General features: G+C 39.0%; 1 protein-coding gene across 4 annotated transcripts in view; it reads left to right on the top strand.

Annotated features, from left to right (window-relative positions):
* The window catches only part of TMEM182 (transmembrane protein 182), a 67,984-nt gene that overhangs the window by 6,484 nt on the left and 44,891 nt on the right, over positions 1-16,609 (top strand). Inside the window, exons 1-3 of one of the 4 annotated variants that reach the window (XM_067704047.1) lie at positions 11,716-12,077; positions 12,316-12,415; positions 14,070-14,168. In XM_067704047.1, the coding sequence (XP_067560148.1) occupies positions 11,946-12,077; positions 12,316-12,415; positions 14,070-14,168 (331 nt within the window). In that variant the 5' untranslated portion in view covers positions 11,716-11,945. Of the gene's footprint in view, positions 1-11,715; positions 12,078-12,315; positions 12,416-14,069; positions 14,169-16,609 lie in introns of those variants that run through there. The other 3 variants (XM_067704046.1, XM_067704045.1, XM_067704048.1) reach the window with 3 other exon arrangements.

The following is a 16,609-nucleotide window of genomic DNA, read 5'->3' as shown; positions in this document are numbered from 1 at the left end:
ATTCCTGCCCTGCGACTAGGTTCATCAGTACCATTTTTTTTTTTTTTAGATTCCATTTATATGCGTTAGCGTACGGTATTTGTTTTTCTCTTTCTGACTTACTTCACTCTGTATGACAGACTCTAGGTCCATCCACCTCACTACAAATAACTCAATTTTGTTTCTTTTTATGGCTGAGTAATATTCCAAAATGGGACTTAATTACTCTTAAAAGCCTTTGCACAGCAAAGGAAACCATAAACAAGACAAAAAGACAACCCTCAGAATGGGAGAAAATATTTGCAAATGAAACAACAGACAAAGGATTAATCTCCAAATATACAAACAGCTCATGGAGCTCAATATCAAAAAAACAAGCAATCCAGTTAAAAAATGGGCGGAAGACCTAAATAGACATTTCACCAAGGAAGACAGACAGATGGCCAAAAGGCACATGAGAAGATGCTCAACATCACTAATTATTAGAGAAATGCAAATCATTAGAACTTTTTAGCTGAATATTCTTAGGAACTTACATGCTTGCCATTCTGCATTTCCCCAAAGCTTGGGTCCCTTTTCTTCCCACAGAAGAAAGACAAGTTTTCCTCAGAAACACAAGTTGGTTGACTGTTTACCTGAGACCTTGATTCTCCCATGGGTTCAAGAAAAGTCATGCATTTGAAGTTAGTCTCACCTTTTACTTGCAGAGAAGGTGGCAGAATGCTCTTCCCAGTTCTCTATAAACTCCAAGATGGAAATGGAAGCCTTATTGCTTTTTCCACATTGTAGTATTTCTTTGACAACTGATGCTGAACTGAGATCTGCCTAGAGCATCTAACTCTTGACTTTATCTCCGTGTTCTGGGGTGACACGTTAAGGCCTCACCCTTACAACCTCATTTAACCGGAATTACCTCCTCATGGGTCCTGATTCATATGTAGTCACAGTGGTGGCCAGGGATTCAACAGATGAATTTGGGGAAGAGTAACAAATCAGTCCGCAATAACGAACTCTGCCATAGAGAGATTCAGAGTTGCCTTGATTTTCTCGATGATGAAATGGGGGAAACCACAGCACTTATCACAGTGGGTTATTGTGGAGGGTAAATGGCTTAATAAGCCCAAAGCTCTTAGACTAATGCTCAGGACAAAGTGAGTGCTGGGTGTTATTATTTTGTCGCTGTTGTCTTTTTTATTACTTAGCTTTTGTGCTATTTGAGTATGCTGATAAGTCCTCCCTTCACCCCTTACCACACGTGTAATTAAATTAAATAGAACTTAAGGGACTTGGCTGAGCGGGACATGAAGGGAAGTCTGTAGCACCTGCAGCCATCAGACCCTCTGCCTGCATTCTGACTGTAATTTCACACCAATGCAACACCAGCTACTTTCCCCCGACGAGACCCTCAGGGGGCACTAAGGTCACACGGGTGTGTCTCTCCCTGCCTCCCACACTCTCTCATGAATTGGATTGTCTTTCCTTTGGGGTCGACCTGTGCTGGCTCACAGACCTGGGGCTCATTTGAGCTTTTCACAAATCCCTTCTTGGAAAAGTCTTAGGAATGGAAATGTAAAAGTCCATCTTCATCTTTACAAATAAAGAAAGACCCAGTGGCAAAGGTATTTAAGGGGAAGGCAACATCCCCAGAGCCAAGGATAAATAAAAGTGTCTTTCTCTAGATTAAGACTCAAGTCATGTGTGCAAGATTCATGCAAAGCACTTTGACAGCCAGGAGACCAGAGAGGGGAACCTTTTCATTCACAGGCTTCTGGTATATGGAATATACATGTACCCTAAGAAAGAAATACAACGAGACAAAGGGATGAGTAAATTAAATCAAAATTATAATCGTTAAATGTGTATTTGTTTATATAATACATTCCTATGGTTACATAATTTTCATTTCTATTTTCATGTATCAGAAAATTTCCCCTTTGTCCTCAGTTTTGTTTCTGAAATGTTTTTTTTTGTGTGTTGATTGCAATTGAAGGCAGGTTTTTAAAAAAATATGTTCCAAGTTTTTTGTGCCTTTCAAGAGTTAATGCACTTAAGTGCACTAAGAGTTCTTTATGGGAATTGAACTTGGAGCTAGGCGTCGGACACTTTTACAAAGTGAAAGATATTTTTGTAATAGAACTCCCTTTGTTTGAGTTACTTGTGTAAGTAGCTCTTAATTTGGTGGAGTGTAAATTGCCCACATTAATGAAGTGAATGGGCCTGTGGATCCTGATACAGTTGTGTTCAGCATAAGTATTTATCAGGGCCTTGGTGCTTTGATGGCATCATCTTAGTTAAGGCTGTTCAGCATCATATCCTGTGAAAATAGGAAATCCTTGCACTACAGTATTTGTGTGATATAAAAATCCCAATAGCAAATCCTTGCTCTACAATATTTGCATGATATAAAAATCCCAGTGGACCATAGTGTACCATGGAATGCAATTTTTTACTGTGGCCAGCAGATGGCAATGTTCAACCCAATTTAATTCAACTCAGTAAGATTGCTGCTTGGTCAGCTAAGTTTTTACTGAGCACGTACATAAAGCATTGTGCTCCGTGTTAGGGATGTAGCAGTAAACAAAAACAGAACCTCTTATCACCCCCATAGAGTTTGTTTGTTGTTCCTGTACTCTGTGTAAGATGAGAAGCCTTGTGAAAATAATCTCTTAAAATTCCAGATTGTGGTCCTATTGTCATATTGTTGGATGGGGGAGGTAGCAGGGAGGATGACACACAAGAACCGAGAACCGTAACACAGAACAGATTTACAAAGGTCATTAGAGTCACAGAGACATATAGTAATGGTTCATGGGCAGGAAAAATCTGTTTCAATCGTGATCACAGGGAAAACAATTAATTTTAGGGTCATCATTTAGTCTATTGCCTTGTGTCTAGGACTGTGGGGCCACTATCCCTTATATGTAACCTTGAGGGCCTTATATGTAACCTTATACGTAACCTTGAGGGCCAGGTGTATTTAGAACTCAGAATTTTGAGGATTTTGAAAAAGTAGCAACATGCATATACCGTACATTACTTAACACCCCCCGTGGAACCTGGCGAGCCCTGTAGTCAAACACGTTCATGCTTGTGAAGTCAAGTATGTAAGAATTCACACGATAGCTTATGTGCACCCTCATGCCAATCAGGTTTGCTTTGCCAAAGCTTTTGGTGTTCAGAAATTTTGGATGTTGGAATGGCAGATAAGTATTGTGGTTCTGCAATATATTATTCCAAGACAAAAAAGAATCTACCCGAAAATCTCCAAAAACCACTCCAGTTTTCTGGAAGTTTGATTTGTATATTTGTTTACACGTTTGTTCAGCACTTTTGGATGGTGAGCCATTCTTGCATTTGTTTTAAACTAAAGTGAACCAGAATTAATTGTTTTGGAGAATGTTTAGATAGTTTCATTAGTTATTTTGAGATAATTAAGACTATTACAATATCAGGATTAGAAATTATGACCTTAGAAAAAAATATTTTGCTCCTTGTCACTCACAAATTAAGCATGGCTTGGGATTTCTGCTAAGTTTTAGTGTATTTATTGATTAAAAAACACAGTTAACTAAATAAAAAGACATTTAATCAAAATAGGCAAAGCCTTCCATTGTCTATGGTCATCTAGCCTTTGGTTGTCAAGTTTTATTTAATCTGTTAAAAAAAAATTTACCACACCGCCTTGGAATGCTATTGATCTTTGTATCCTCAAGATTTTAAAAGGTTGACTATAAATTTTTTAGATTGAAAAATTAAAAACATTTTTGCCATAATTTCTCTCAATGACAAGAGACTCTAAAGGGGATGCTATTTCCAGGAAGTCGGGAGGATTGCCAAGTGAAATTATGACAGTAGAAATAATCAGAATGATGGGAAAAAAGGCAGGGATGAACAGAGAATTCAAGGATCTTTCAGAATGGAAAAACGCAACTGGTACATGGTGACTTCTCATATCTGATTTCACAAAGTGTCTATGTTTGTTTGCTTCACTGTTTAGTCTTTATGTTGTTCTCAAAAGTATTTGAAGCTGCTTACATAAACACATACAAAATAATAGGTTAAAAATATGTGTGTGAGAGAGAGAAAGTCAGGGGCACACAGAAAGGAAACTAAGGAAGTCAGGGTAGGGGAGGGAAGCAGGAAGCTGGGACATCACCTTTTGCACATTTGCCCCCGAGCTTTCCAGGTACCAAAATGAAGAAAAGTACTCTCAGTGCCATGAGAATTAAGCTCGTTGAGGATAGAGAGCACATTTTATTCACTGTCACGGTTCTAGGACACAGCACCCTGTCTTAGAACAGGCAAGTGATATGCATTTGTCAAATGAATCAAGTATAGTGTCTCTAAGATGAAAAATAACAGTAGTGCTCTGTGGAAACACAACATTTTTTTAGCATCCAGAAATTTCCTCCAGGTCTTCATAATGGGACACTGTAGATGTTGGGACCAGTGTCCCTAGTAACATCTTGAAGGATAATGGGGCAGATTGTCCATGGCACATTTATTCATTCATTATTAATTTATTCATTGAACAAAATTTCTTGACCCAGTTTTTTTCAAGACACAGGAATTGACAACTGTCTAGAAGGGCAGGAGTGTAGTTAAATATATGGGAAAGTGGTATAGGGTGTATAATACAGTCTCCTTGGAGAGTGCGGATGGTAACTCAACACTTAGAAGAACATATTGCACACCGCAGCATAATGGTGAATGTTTGTGGAATGGATTAATGAAGAGTTCATCAGCCAGGAGGAAGAGAAGGGACTTCTCATCTGAGGGGAGCAGAATGGGCAGAGATTTGGGGAACTGCTGGTGACCTAGGAGGGAGGATGGTGTGTATGGGTGAGAGGAGGGCTGGGAGCCCTTGGTGAGAAGTTAGCCTGTGGGAATAAACCTGAGTCAGATCTGGGATGCTAGCATAGGGAGTTTTATTTTCTTTTCTTTTTAAAAATATATTTTTTTTCATCAAGAATGATCCCCAGCTAAAGGCAGGATAGAAGAGAAGCCTAATGTGTGTGGTGCACCAGCTCCTCTGATGCACGTCCTCTTACTTGATACCCCCAGTCATCTTCCGAAGCGTTGTTCCCATTTTCCGTATTAAAAAAACTCAGAGAAACCTGTCCTAAATACCTCCCTGTTCATTCATTAAGACAACACTCAGTGAATGCTAACCACGTGCCAGCCCCACCTCCCGCCTAGGCAACCCTGGGCAGGGGCGTATGTCACTGCGCTTCGGTCTCCTGGCTTGTACACTGGGAGTCGTGAGAAGGAACAGGTTAATAGACATAATGTCTCAGAAGTGTGCCATCCTTAGGGATGGTGGGAGGGAGGGAGACGCAAGAGGGAGGGGATATAGGGATATATGTATATATATAGATGATTTACTTTGTTATAAAGCAGACACTAACACACCATTGTAAAGCAATTATACTCCAATTAAAAAAAAAATACCCTCAGAGACTCAGAGTTGAACCGTTTGCCCAATATCAGTCATCTGTGAAAGGAAAGTCCGCCTCTTCTTAATTCAATGAAATACTCGTTCTGAAATACCAGTAACAAGGGAGAACGTGGGAATGAGAGCTGGTCCCTGCAGTTCCTGTTCTTGTCCCAGGTTCACCGGATCCTGGAGGGTCATTTCCTGGTCCTCAGTCAGCCACGTTGCCTTCTCATGGAGCCTCAGGGATCCAGAGGACAGACTGAAAGTTATAAACAAATTATTGTGAATTGCCTTTGGCAGTGGGACCCCATGCAGAGCTCTCTTTGCTTACCTCTGGCCTTCTAATGCGACCAGGAACATCTTTAACTCCTACCAAGAAGACCTTTAGATGCTGAAATTCCCACCCAAGACATGGATTATTTCATATTCTACCTACTGAAGACTTACTTGTACTCAAGGCATCTAATATGCTTGGGATGGTGTCTGCTACACAGCAGATGCTCATGAGTATTAGTTATTATCATTCACCTCCATTTACATTTCTGACCATCAAGGTCTCCCACAGGACTGAACCTTAGACACCATGCTTATGCTTGTGCTCTTGCAGATTCACCGTGACAATCATATCAGCGTAAAACAGATTCAGTATTCACTAAAGGAGTGGGCACGTACAGTAGCCATGGAGTTGTTCTATTATAGGATTACTGTGAGTTGAGGTTGGTGCTGAGGTATGTCTGTCTCCCCTCATCACCTGGTCTAGAAAAGAGGCTGAAAGGGAAAAGATCCAACGTCTGAATTTGTAAAGAGATCATGAGGACACAGCAGCTGTTTAACAATCACCCTGGAGTATAGACAGTTTTTTAAGCTGCCGAGAGAACTTGGGGAAGAGATACTGAATGATTGCTGGGAGCATTTTAGGAATCATGGTAAATTAGGAGTTTCCGATGGTAGACAAATGGTCCAGTTTTCTGAAGAAGAAAGATACTTTTTGACCCCTGGATAGTTCTATTTTATTTCTAAATAAGAGTCTACTATGGATTCTTTTTTTTTTTTTTTACATCTTTATTGGAGTATAATTGCTTTACAGTGGTGTGTTAGTTTCTGCTTTATAACAAAGTGAATCAGTTATACATATACATGTGTTCCCATATCTCTTCCCTCTTGCGTCTCCCTCCCTCCCACCCACCCTCCCTATCCCACCCCTCTAGGTGGTCACAAAGCACCGGGCTGATCTCCCTGTGCTATGCGGCTGCTTGCCACTAGCTAGCTATTTTATGTTTGGTAGTGTATGTATGTCCATGCCACTCTCTCACTTTGTCCCAGCTTACCCTTCCCCCTCCCCATATGCTCAAGTCCATTCTCTAGTAGGTCTGTGTCTTTATTCCCATCCTACCCCTAGGTTCTTCATGACTTTTTTTTTTCTTAGATTCCATATATATGTGTTAGCATACGGTATTTGTCTTTCTCTTTCTGACTTACTTCACTCTGTATGACAGACTCTAGGTCCATCCACCTCACTACAAATAACTCAATTTTGTTTCTTTTTATGGCTGAGTAATATTCCATTGTATATATGTGTCGCATCTTCTTTATCCATTCATCCGATGATGGACACTTAGGTTGCTTCCATCTCCTGGCTATTGTAAATAGAGCTGCAATGAACATTTTGGTACGTGACTCTTTTTGAATTCTGGTTTTCTCAGGGTATATGCCCAGTAGTGGGATTGCTGGGTCATATGGTAGCTCTATTTGTAGTTTTTTAAGTAACCTCCATACTGTTCTCCATAGTGGCTGTACCAATTCACATTCCCACCAGCAGTGCAAGAGTGTTCCCTTTTCTCCACACCCTCTCCAGCATTTATTGTTTCTAGATTTTTTGATGATGGCCATTCTGACCAGTGTGAGATGATATCTCATTGTAGTTTTTTTGTTTTTTTTGTTTTTGTTTTTTTTTGCGGAACGCGGGCCTCTCACTGTTGTGGCCTCTCCCGTTGTGGAACACAGGCTTCGGACGCACAGGCTCAGCGGCTGTGGCTCACAGGCCCAGCCGCTCCGCGGCATGTGGGATCTTCCCAGACCAGGGCATGAACCTGTGTCCCCTGCATTGGCAGGCGGACTCTCAACCACTGCGCCACCAGGGAAGCCCCTCATTGTAGTTTTGATTTGCATTTCTCTAATGATTAATGATGTTGAGCATTCTTTCATGTGTTTGTTGGCAATCTGTATATCTTCTTTGGAGAAATGTCTATTTAGGTCTTCTGCCCATTTTTGGATTGGGTTATTTGTTTTTTTGTTATCGAGCTGCATGAGCTGCTTGTAAATTTTGGAGATTAATCCTTTGTCAGTTGCTTCATTTACAAATATTTTCTCCCATTCTGAGGGTTGTCTTTTGGTCTTGTTTATGGTTTCTTTTGCTGTGCAAAAGCTTTGAAGTTTCATTAGGTCCCATTTGTTTATTTTTGTTTTTATTTCCATTTCTCTAGGAGGTGGGTCAAAAAGGATCTTGCTGTGATTTATGTCATAGAGTGTTCTGCCTGTGTTTTCCTCTAAGAGTTTGATAGTTTCTAGCTTTACATTTAGGTCTTTAATCCATTTTGAGCTTATTTTTGTGTATGGTGTTAGGGAGTGTTCGAATCTCATACTTTTACATGTAGCTGTCCAGTTTTCCCAGCACCACTTATTGAAGAGGCTGTCCTTTCTCCACTGTACATTCCTGCCTCCTTTATCAAAGATAAGGTGACCATATGTGGGTGGGTTTATCTCTGGGCTTTCTATCCTGTTCCATTGATCTATCTTTCTGTTTTTGTGCCAGTACCATACTGTCTTAGTTACTGTAGCTTTGTAGTATAGTCTGAAGTCAGGGATCCTGATTCCTCCACCTCCGTTTTTCGTTCTGAAGATTGCTTTGGCTATTCGGAGTCTTTTGTGTTTCCATACAAATTGTGAAATTTTTTGTTCTAGTTCTGTGAAAAATGCCAGTGGTAGTTTGGTAGGGAGGTTATCTACAGAGGAAGCACAGACCCTGCTAAAATCCACTTCTCCAAGTTTAACAAACAGCAGGCCAGATCAGAGCCATTTCTTCTTGATGGATTACCAGTTGGCTAGCTCAGGAAGCTACGTATTTGTATCACAGCCAAGAGTCCTAATGCAAATGGATTTTTCTTTTTATCTTAGTGCCCCTTGTGTGTCAAGCACTGTGAGAAGCACTGAGGATAACTGAGCTAAAGGAGTTCAGTTTGATGATGTCGGAAGTAGTCTACGGTACCTTTCTCAAATGGATGCCCACGAACGAATGGTTGGAAACAATTAGATTGGTTACATTAGTAGCTGCTTTGATAAATATACCTTTTGATAATGATGCTTATACCTTTGTGGATACACCAAAACATGGTGAAAAAATATTAGTTGATAGACCTCATCCAGAAAGACGATTTTTTGTTTGTGACCGAAACCAAAATTGAGATAAACTGTAGCAATAATAGATCCTGCACTCTTTCTACTTATTTTAAAAATCCAGTTGTTTGTGTGTGTGTTTGTGAATGTGTGTGTGTAAAAGATTTAGTATTAATGCATAGATTTTTACATGTCATTACAATATAAATAAATTAAATAAAACCTTCCTAAAAGGATTCCTCTTCCTCTGCAAACAACAGCATTGTCACCTACAGTAAAGCCGCAAAACCACAACCACAGTCGTCTTGGGGGTGTGTGTGGCTGAGCAGGAGGCTGTGACTGGGGCGGCCAGAAGCTTATTACAACCTTAGGTACCTCATTCTGAAGAATCTTTTTCTCTCACTAGCTCATGAACTCCTCAAGGTCAGGCCCTGCGTATCTGATAAAATGCCTGGACCCTCGCAAGTTCTCAGTAAGCACTTCTTGAAGATGCATTCCCCCCCCAACAAAAACCCCCTTAATTTGATCTTATATTGTATTAATTATAGAACAGCATCTTTGTTAGTTTCCTATTGCTGCTGTAACAGTGTAACAAATTAACACAAAGTCCGTGGCTTAAAAACAACTCAGATTTACTATCCTGCAGTTCCAGAGGTCAGAAATCCCCAAAGTCAGGGTGTTGGTAGGGCAACATTCCTTCCTGGAGGCTCTTGGAGAGAATCTGTTTTATTCCCTCTTCCATCCTCTAGACGCTGCCCCACAATCCTTGGCGTGTGGTCTCTTTCCCACATTTTTAAACCAGCGACTCTCCAACCCTTTTTCTGGGGTCACATTTCTTTCTCTGAGTACTGTCAGGAAAGAGTCTCTACTTTTCTTTTCAGGATTTATGTGATTAGATTGGGTCAACCTGTATAATCCAGGATATTGCTATGTAAGGTAACACATTCACAGATTACGTGATTATATTTAGGATTAGGGTATGGACATCTTTGGGAACCCATTATTCTGCTCATCACAGCATCCAAATAAGAAAGGTGGTGATATTAACTTCGTTAGATTCTACCCGGAATATTTCGCTATGCCTCACCTCAATCAAGTACTTGCAGGTTGTAGCAAAGAATCAGAACAGCAAGGAGATTGGGAGTTGTTCCAATCTAAGGGATGTTTAAAGGAATGGGATGTTTAGCTTAGAAAAATGAAGACCTATATTAAGGGGTGGAGTGGGGTTTGAGGGAGGTACGAAATGATTGCTTCTTCAAAATATCAGAAAGCTCTGTCATACGACAGAGTTTAAACGTGCTGTACAGCCTTAGGGGACAGAATACGATTAAGACTGGAACCTTTAGGGAAGGAGTTTGGGGCAGAAATTAAGGCAGAGCTATGGACATTATTGATGTCCTTAAATGAAACGGCTGAAAATGGCATGGCTTGTTGATCTGCAGAGTCTTATAAAGGAGATTTGAACACTAGATGAGGGATCAGCACAGATGTACTCTCAAATTCCACTTAACCCTCACAGTCACTGATTCTATGACTTAGTGAAGTAAGTCAGAAAGAGAAAAACAAATATCGTATATTAACACATATATGTGGAATCTAGAAATATGGTACAGATGAACGGGTTTGCAAGGCGGAAACAGAGACACAGATGTAGAGAACAAACGTATGGACACCAAGGGGGGAAAGTGTGTGGGGTGGTGGTGGTGGGATGAACTGGGAGAGATTGGGATGGACATACATACACTAATATGTATAAAATAGATAACTAATAAGAACGTGCTGTATAAAAAAATGAAATAAAATTCAAAAAAAAAAGATTCTATGACTTAGAATTCCATTCATGACTCTTGGGCACTTCTGATTGCATATAGCTGGAGCTGGTCAAGGCCCTACATCCTTACTAAGGAGTTGTCTTTTTGCCCTTGCTAATTTCATTATCTAAGGATCTATCCCATGTCAAACAGAAGTGGTGAAGGAAGTCGGTAGAGTTCAGATGCCTCTTGAGAAGATGCAGTGACCTGTGTTACAACTGGGATTATAAAAAACAATAGCTATAGAGACTGAAAGTTTTAAAATATTACACAAATACTTAAAAAAATGCTCTCGGGCATAGTTAGACATGGAACAAAAACAAAGAAGTGAGCTATAGAGGATAGACATGAAGAAAGTATAGATTCATTGCTATTTGGTGACTTGTATGGGTATCAGGTAAGATCCATATTTTGAGGAGGTTGAATATTTAAAATGAAGGAAACAAAAAGTAGACCACATTCTTTCATCCTAATCCAGAAAGTAATGTATTTTTGAGACTTTTTTTTCATTAGTGCACTTTTGAGATGATTATTTGGAATAACTTGTGCAAGATCTGGGAGCTGCTATATAAAGTGCTGTTTTTATGTCATAGTGTATGCTACATAAAAGTATTTTTTTCTACTTTAAGTAGGTTATGTTACCATATTCTTGATCTTTTAAATACACTTATGAATGTATAGGTTAAAACCTGAATTGTACTTGCTGTTACGTTAGATCTGTCAACCCACTAATTATGTCATATCCCACAAATATCCAAAAAGGATTAAGATACTAATTACAACCTCAGTTATATCCAAGAGAGGTCTTTGTGGTTCTTTATAGCTGCGGTTTATATATCTTCAAAGAGAGTCTTCAGTGTCTTTGGGTTTGTAATGGTCATTCTGGATTAAGAGGAGCTTGTTCAGACACTTAAGACTTTGGGCCAGTGCCGTCAATGACCTCATACCATTCCGTCTTCTTTCCACTTCTATGGATTACCCAGCAGCAGTAACGATGATTCTGGCCAGCTCCTGATACTGCCCTCCACAGTCAGGGGAAGGTCAGTTATTTTTTGATCCCCATGGGAGAGAGACAGCTCCTCAATCAGTATCCTAAAATAGTCAGCCATTCTCAGCTGCTGGGCTGGAGTCCCTCCAGGGCAGAGCAAAGGCAATACAAATCCACCGGCTGGGTGCGAGTGCGAAGCCACCGAAACAGAAGCTGAGAGACACTTCTCAAGAAGATTCTGCCTGTTCAAAAATCTTTGTTCTTTTTGGTTGAGGAGCTAGGTGTTAGCTATTTTTTATTTTCTTATTTTATTTAAAGGGAAGCCAGTGAATTGAAAATGAGACTAAACATTGCCATCTTCTTTGGGGCTCTCTTTGGTGCTTTGGGGGTTTTACTCTTTTTGGTGGCTTTTGGATCAGATTATTGGCTTCTTGCGACTGAAGTGGGAAAGTGTTCAGGTGAACAGAATGTGCGTTTCTTCTTCAAAATATTGTTGTACTCGATAGTAACGAGCATAGCTTTATGTATCCTCTTGAAATCCGAAAATGGTAGTGGAATGTCTCTTTCTTCATAGAAGAGATATGTAGAAAGCTACTGATCATCATTACTTGGGAAACAATACATTGCTTAAAAAATTTCCTGGAGGTAACTGTTTAGATTATGTTCCTTGTGTTGATGGCAAGTTACTTCATTTGCGTTCTGTACAGATAGAAAACGTCACTTTCCACCATGAAGGATTCTTCTGGAGATGTTGGTTTAATGGGATTGTGGAAGAGAATGATTCCAATATCTGGCAGTTCTGGTACAGTAAGTGGAATTCAGCTTTATTTTCCCCCTTGGCTTTAAAATAAAAATGAACAGTTTCTCATTTGGTGCATGTCACTTATAAAATAGGATTGGATTCTTAGTTGTAGAATCTCAATAGGATATCTTCCAAATGTTCATAAAGTGATTCCTTTTTATTAAGTAGAAATGGCTATAGGAATAATTATTTTATTTTCTAACATGAAATTGGAGTCTGAATACTTATGGCAGAATTGAATAATCCGCTGTTTCCTCGCTCATGTTTAAAATACACCAGCCCTAACAAACAAAACAGATATTATCTATAGTATTTTTTTCGAGTGTCTATTATTGCTATGTTGCAAATAAATGCTTTTATTTCTTTTGGCTATTTTGGGGGGCTTGAAATCCCAAGTTTAAAAATCCAGAATTAAAGATGTATTATTTTATATTAATAGCTTCAAAGTTTAAAAAAATCTTCTTTATAACAAAACAGTGATCAGCAGTGGCAGATGAAAGCTTGCTCTGTTTGGGCTTAAACCAAGTTTGTGGGCAATATTCAGAAATGCTTTGCTTTTGATGTTTCCATTCTCTCATAGAAACTTTAAAGTTCTTTTTTGAAGTAGAATAGCTCCTTAAAAATATGATGCATTCTTTCAACTGCTTTTTCTATATTGTGTTAATCTTTGAAAATCAATTCACTGAAAATAGCTAGCCTTTATCTTATTGCATCCAGCAATGAAAGAACTGTTTATTACCCTCAGACTTATTGTGGGTTGAAATTATCAGTCTTCTTATCAAAATACTCCTGTGATAAATCAAAGTATGGTATTTAAACAATAGTCAAGATCATGGAATATAACATACAAATATGAGATCACAGAAGACGAGTCAACGGTAAATGGCATATGTAAAAGGAACAAAGTAATGATGAAATGGCATTTTGAGAGAAATATTTCATAGAGTTTCTGATTGTCATTTGGGGGAGGAGAATAAGCCTGTGATCTGCCAGTGAAGATTATTTAGACTTTGGTAAAGTGGAGTAGGTCAGACTTTGCAAGAGGAAGAGTTTGCCAAGACTTAGAGAAGGGAAGAGTATTTTACTCCTTAGAGGGTATATGATGAAATCCTCAAGATTTCAAACAACATTAAAGTTCTTTCTTGTGGTTTCTTCAAATGCTAAAAATGTACTTGAATTATTAACTTGTATGGTCTATCATTTACATCTTTTCCCTGAAAATAGAATATAGAAGAAATTTTCTATTAATTAGAACCAATAAAGGTTAAATCGAAATTTATTAGATTTTTAAATGACTATTTTTGGAATACCTACTATGTGCTAGGCATTATGTTAGGAATTGGAGAATATAGTTGTGAAAACGAATGAAATCTGGTGCTTTCAATCTTGGGGTGATATTAAGGGCGTTCTCTCCCTTGAATTAGGTCATGCGCCAGATGTTTTAAATGAATCCACTTGCCAGGTCCCCTGTGCTTTATTTACCATATGAGGTTTTTAAGGAAGTTTCCTCCCTTACTCAATAATTCTCTGAATTTGTCGATCTAACCTATAGTTTTATTTTGCTTGTGTACCCCCAGATCCTGTATTTCTCTTCTGTTAGGAGCAAACCTTCACTCAGCTTCTCAGTAACAAATGCCTTTGTTTTGTTCTCCTTCCTAGCCAATCAGCCACCATTGAAGAACTGCACGCATGCTTACCTGTCGCCATATCCCTTCATGAGAGGAGAGCACAACTCGACCTCCTATGACTCTGCAGTTAGTAAGTACCTCTTGCCTCAAGGCCCTTGAGAGGGGCCTTTCTTTCTGAAAGATGCCCACCACAGCATTTCTGTGGGCGATTAAAAAATAATTTAACATTTTTAATTTCAACATGTTTTTTGATATCAGTCTGTTATATATAAAATAATAAGATGCCATTTTTAAAACACCATTTATAATCTTAATAAAATACAACTTTGGTCTAAAATTAAAGCCATTGTAATTTGCTTTCCACTTATAAAGATAATTTTTTTTAAAGTGTGTTTTCTGATATGAAAAGTAGTGGTGTACATCAAGAAGAACTGCTCCTTAAGATGTAAAACTGGTCTGACAATGGAAAATATTGTAATATACACCCTGATTTTAAAACATTTTTTTGCAGTTGTTACACATAAGATTATGATTATGCTACTGTATTTCTACAAAATGACTGAACTTTGCTGTGTGTGGTATCCCACAGAAGAAGTAGAGTCTGATGTCATTAACTGGGAGTCATGATTACCTGAATTCTTTCATGTTTTCATACTATTTTTTCTATAGAAAATATATAAACTAAGTTTCTATAGAAAGTACACAATATATATTTGTGTACACAAATCTAATTTTAGAAAGTACATAAGCTCAATATGTCAACTTTATTCTCAGCTGGTTTCATGAAGTTTTTAATATTGTTTATCCAAACCTTAAAACTAGGGTTGGCACAGAATTTACCAATGTCATAAACAAAGCCAAAAAATATGTTTTTCAAAGAAGATACTTAATATATTTAACATTCTGAATAAATGTGTATTAGTCAGGATTCTCCGGACAGTCAGTAGGGGATTATATATGGGTGTGTGTGTGTGTGTGTGTGTGTGTGTGTGTGTGTGTGTGTATACAGAGAGAGAGATTGAGGTTGATTGATTGATTGATTGATTGATTGATGGAGAAATTTTAAGAATTGGCTCATGCTGTTGTGGAGGCTGGCAAGTCTGAAATCTGGGGCAAGCCCGCAGCTGGAGATTCAGATAAGACTTGATGTTGTGGTCTTGAGTCTGAACACTGGAAACTCAGGTAGAATATCTGTGGTGCAGTCTTGGGGAGAGTTCCTTCTTCTTCAGGAAACCTGTCTTTGTTCTTAAGTCCTTCAACTGATTGGATGAGGCCAACCTCCTCATTCTGGAGGATAATCTACTTTACTTATAGTCTGCTGATAGTAAATGCTCATCACATCTAAAAAAATACCTTTATAGCAGCATCTAGACTACTGTTTGATCAAGCAACTGGGCACCATAGTCTAACTAAGTTGACACATAAAATTAACCATCACGGAACTTAATGAATTTTTACATCATTCATCCATTTTTTCATCTTTATATAAAATTTGTATTTCCACACATTATAATTTTGTTCTGAGTTTGTCAAAGGATGTAGCATCTGCTTATATCACAGCATTAACATGACGTTTTATGGAGCGGGTGTGGGTCCGGATAGGAAAAGGGGTGAGGACGCAGCTGTGCTTGTCCACCAGGCTTGCGTGTGCTCAGAGGGTCTGTGGCTGTCGGCCTTGAAGCATGTGCAACAGAGCTGCTTTTCCCATTGAAAACCTCATGAGGCACCTCATTCACACTAGCCAGACCCTCTTACATCGTGGATGACACGGACCCTCTCACTGACGAGAGAACAGATGGCACGGGAAGAGCAGGATAAACCATTTTTTTAAAAAAATTTATTTATTTATTTATGGCTGCTTGGGTCTTCATTGCTGCGCGTGGGCTTTCTCTAGTTGCGGCGAGCGGGGGCTGCTCTTTGTTGCAGTGCGCGGGCTTCTCATTGCGGTGGCTTCTCTTGTTGCAGAGCACAGGCTCTAGGTGCGTGGGCTTCAGTAGTTGTGGCACGTGGCCCAGTAGTTGTGGCTCGTGGGCTCTAGAGCACAGGCTCAGTAGTTGTGGTGCACGGGCTTAGTTGCTCCACAGCATGTGGGGTCTTCCCAGACCAGGGCTCAAACCTGTGTCCCCTGCATTGGCAGGCGGATTCTTAACCACTGCGCCACCAGGGAAGTCCCAAACCATTCTATCATATACTACAAAAAGTTACAAAAAAGTTACATTACAAAAAATTATGAAAATGGTACCCCTTCCTTGTCATTCTTTCTGGAACATTAGGTATTTGCATAAATATTAGTATTGCTGTTGTTGATACTCATATGTTGAGGTCCTGTGATAAGATAGGTATTGTAAGTACCATATATTTAAAAATGAATCTACATATTTGAAAAGTTTGCACCTCAAGGAGATAGTGGAGAACTTGAAAAACAAGGTAACGTTATCTGTGCATAATAATTACGATGGAGAAGGATAGTAAATGCATGTCAGAAAAATTACACTGCAATTACATTCGGATTATTATGTGGCATTACATATAATTACTGTGTCATTTTTTGAATCTACTGACAAAACCGTA

The sequence above is a fragment of the Pseudorca crassidens genome, chromosome 14, assembly GCF_039906515.1.
Source record: "Pseudorca crassidens isolate mPseCra1 chromosome 14, mPseCra1.hap1, whole genome shotgun sequence".
NCBI classification, from domain to species: Eukaryota; Metazoa; Chordata; class Mammalia; order Artiodactyla; family Delphinidae; genus Pseudorca; species Pseudorca crassidens.
The sequence above is the reverse complement of the archived record's forward strand: the minus strand, read 5'-3'. Positions and strand labels throughout refer to the sequence as shown.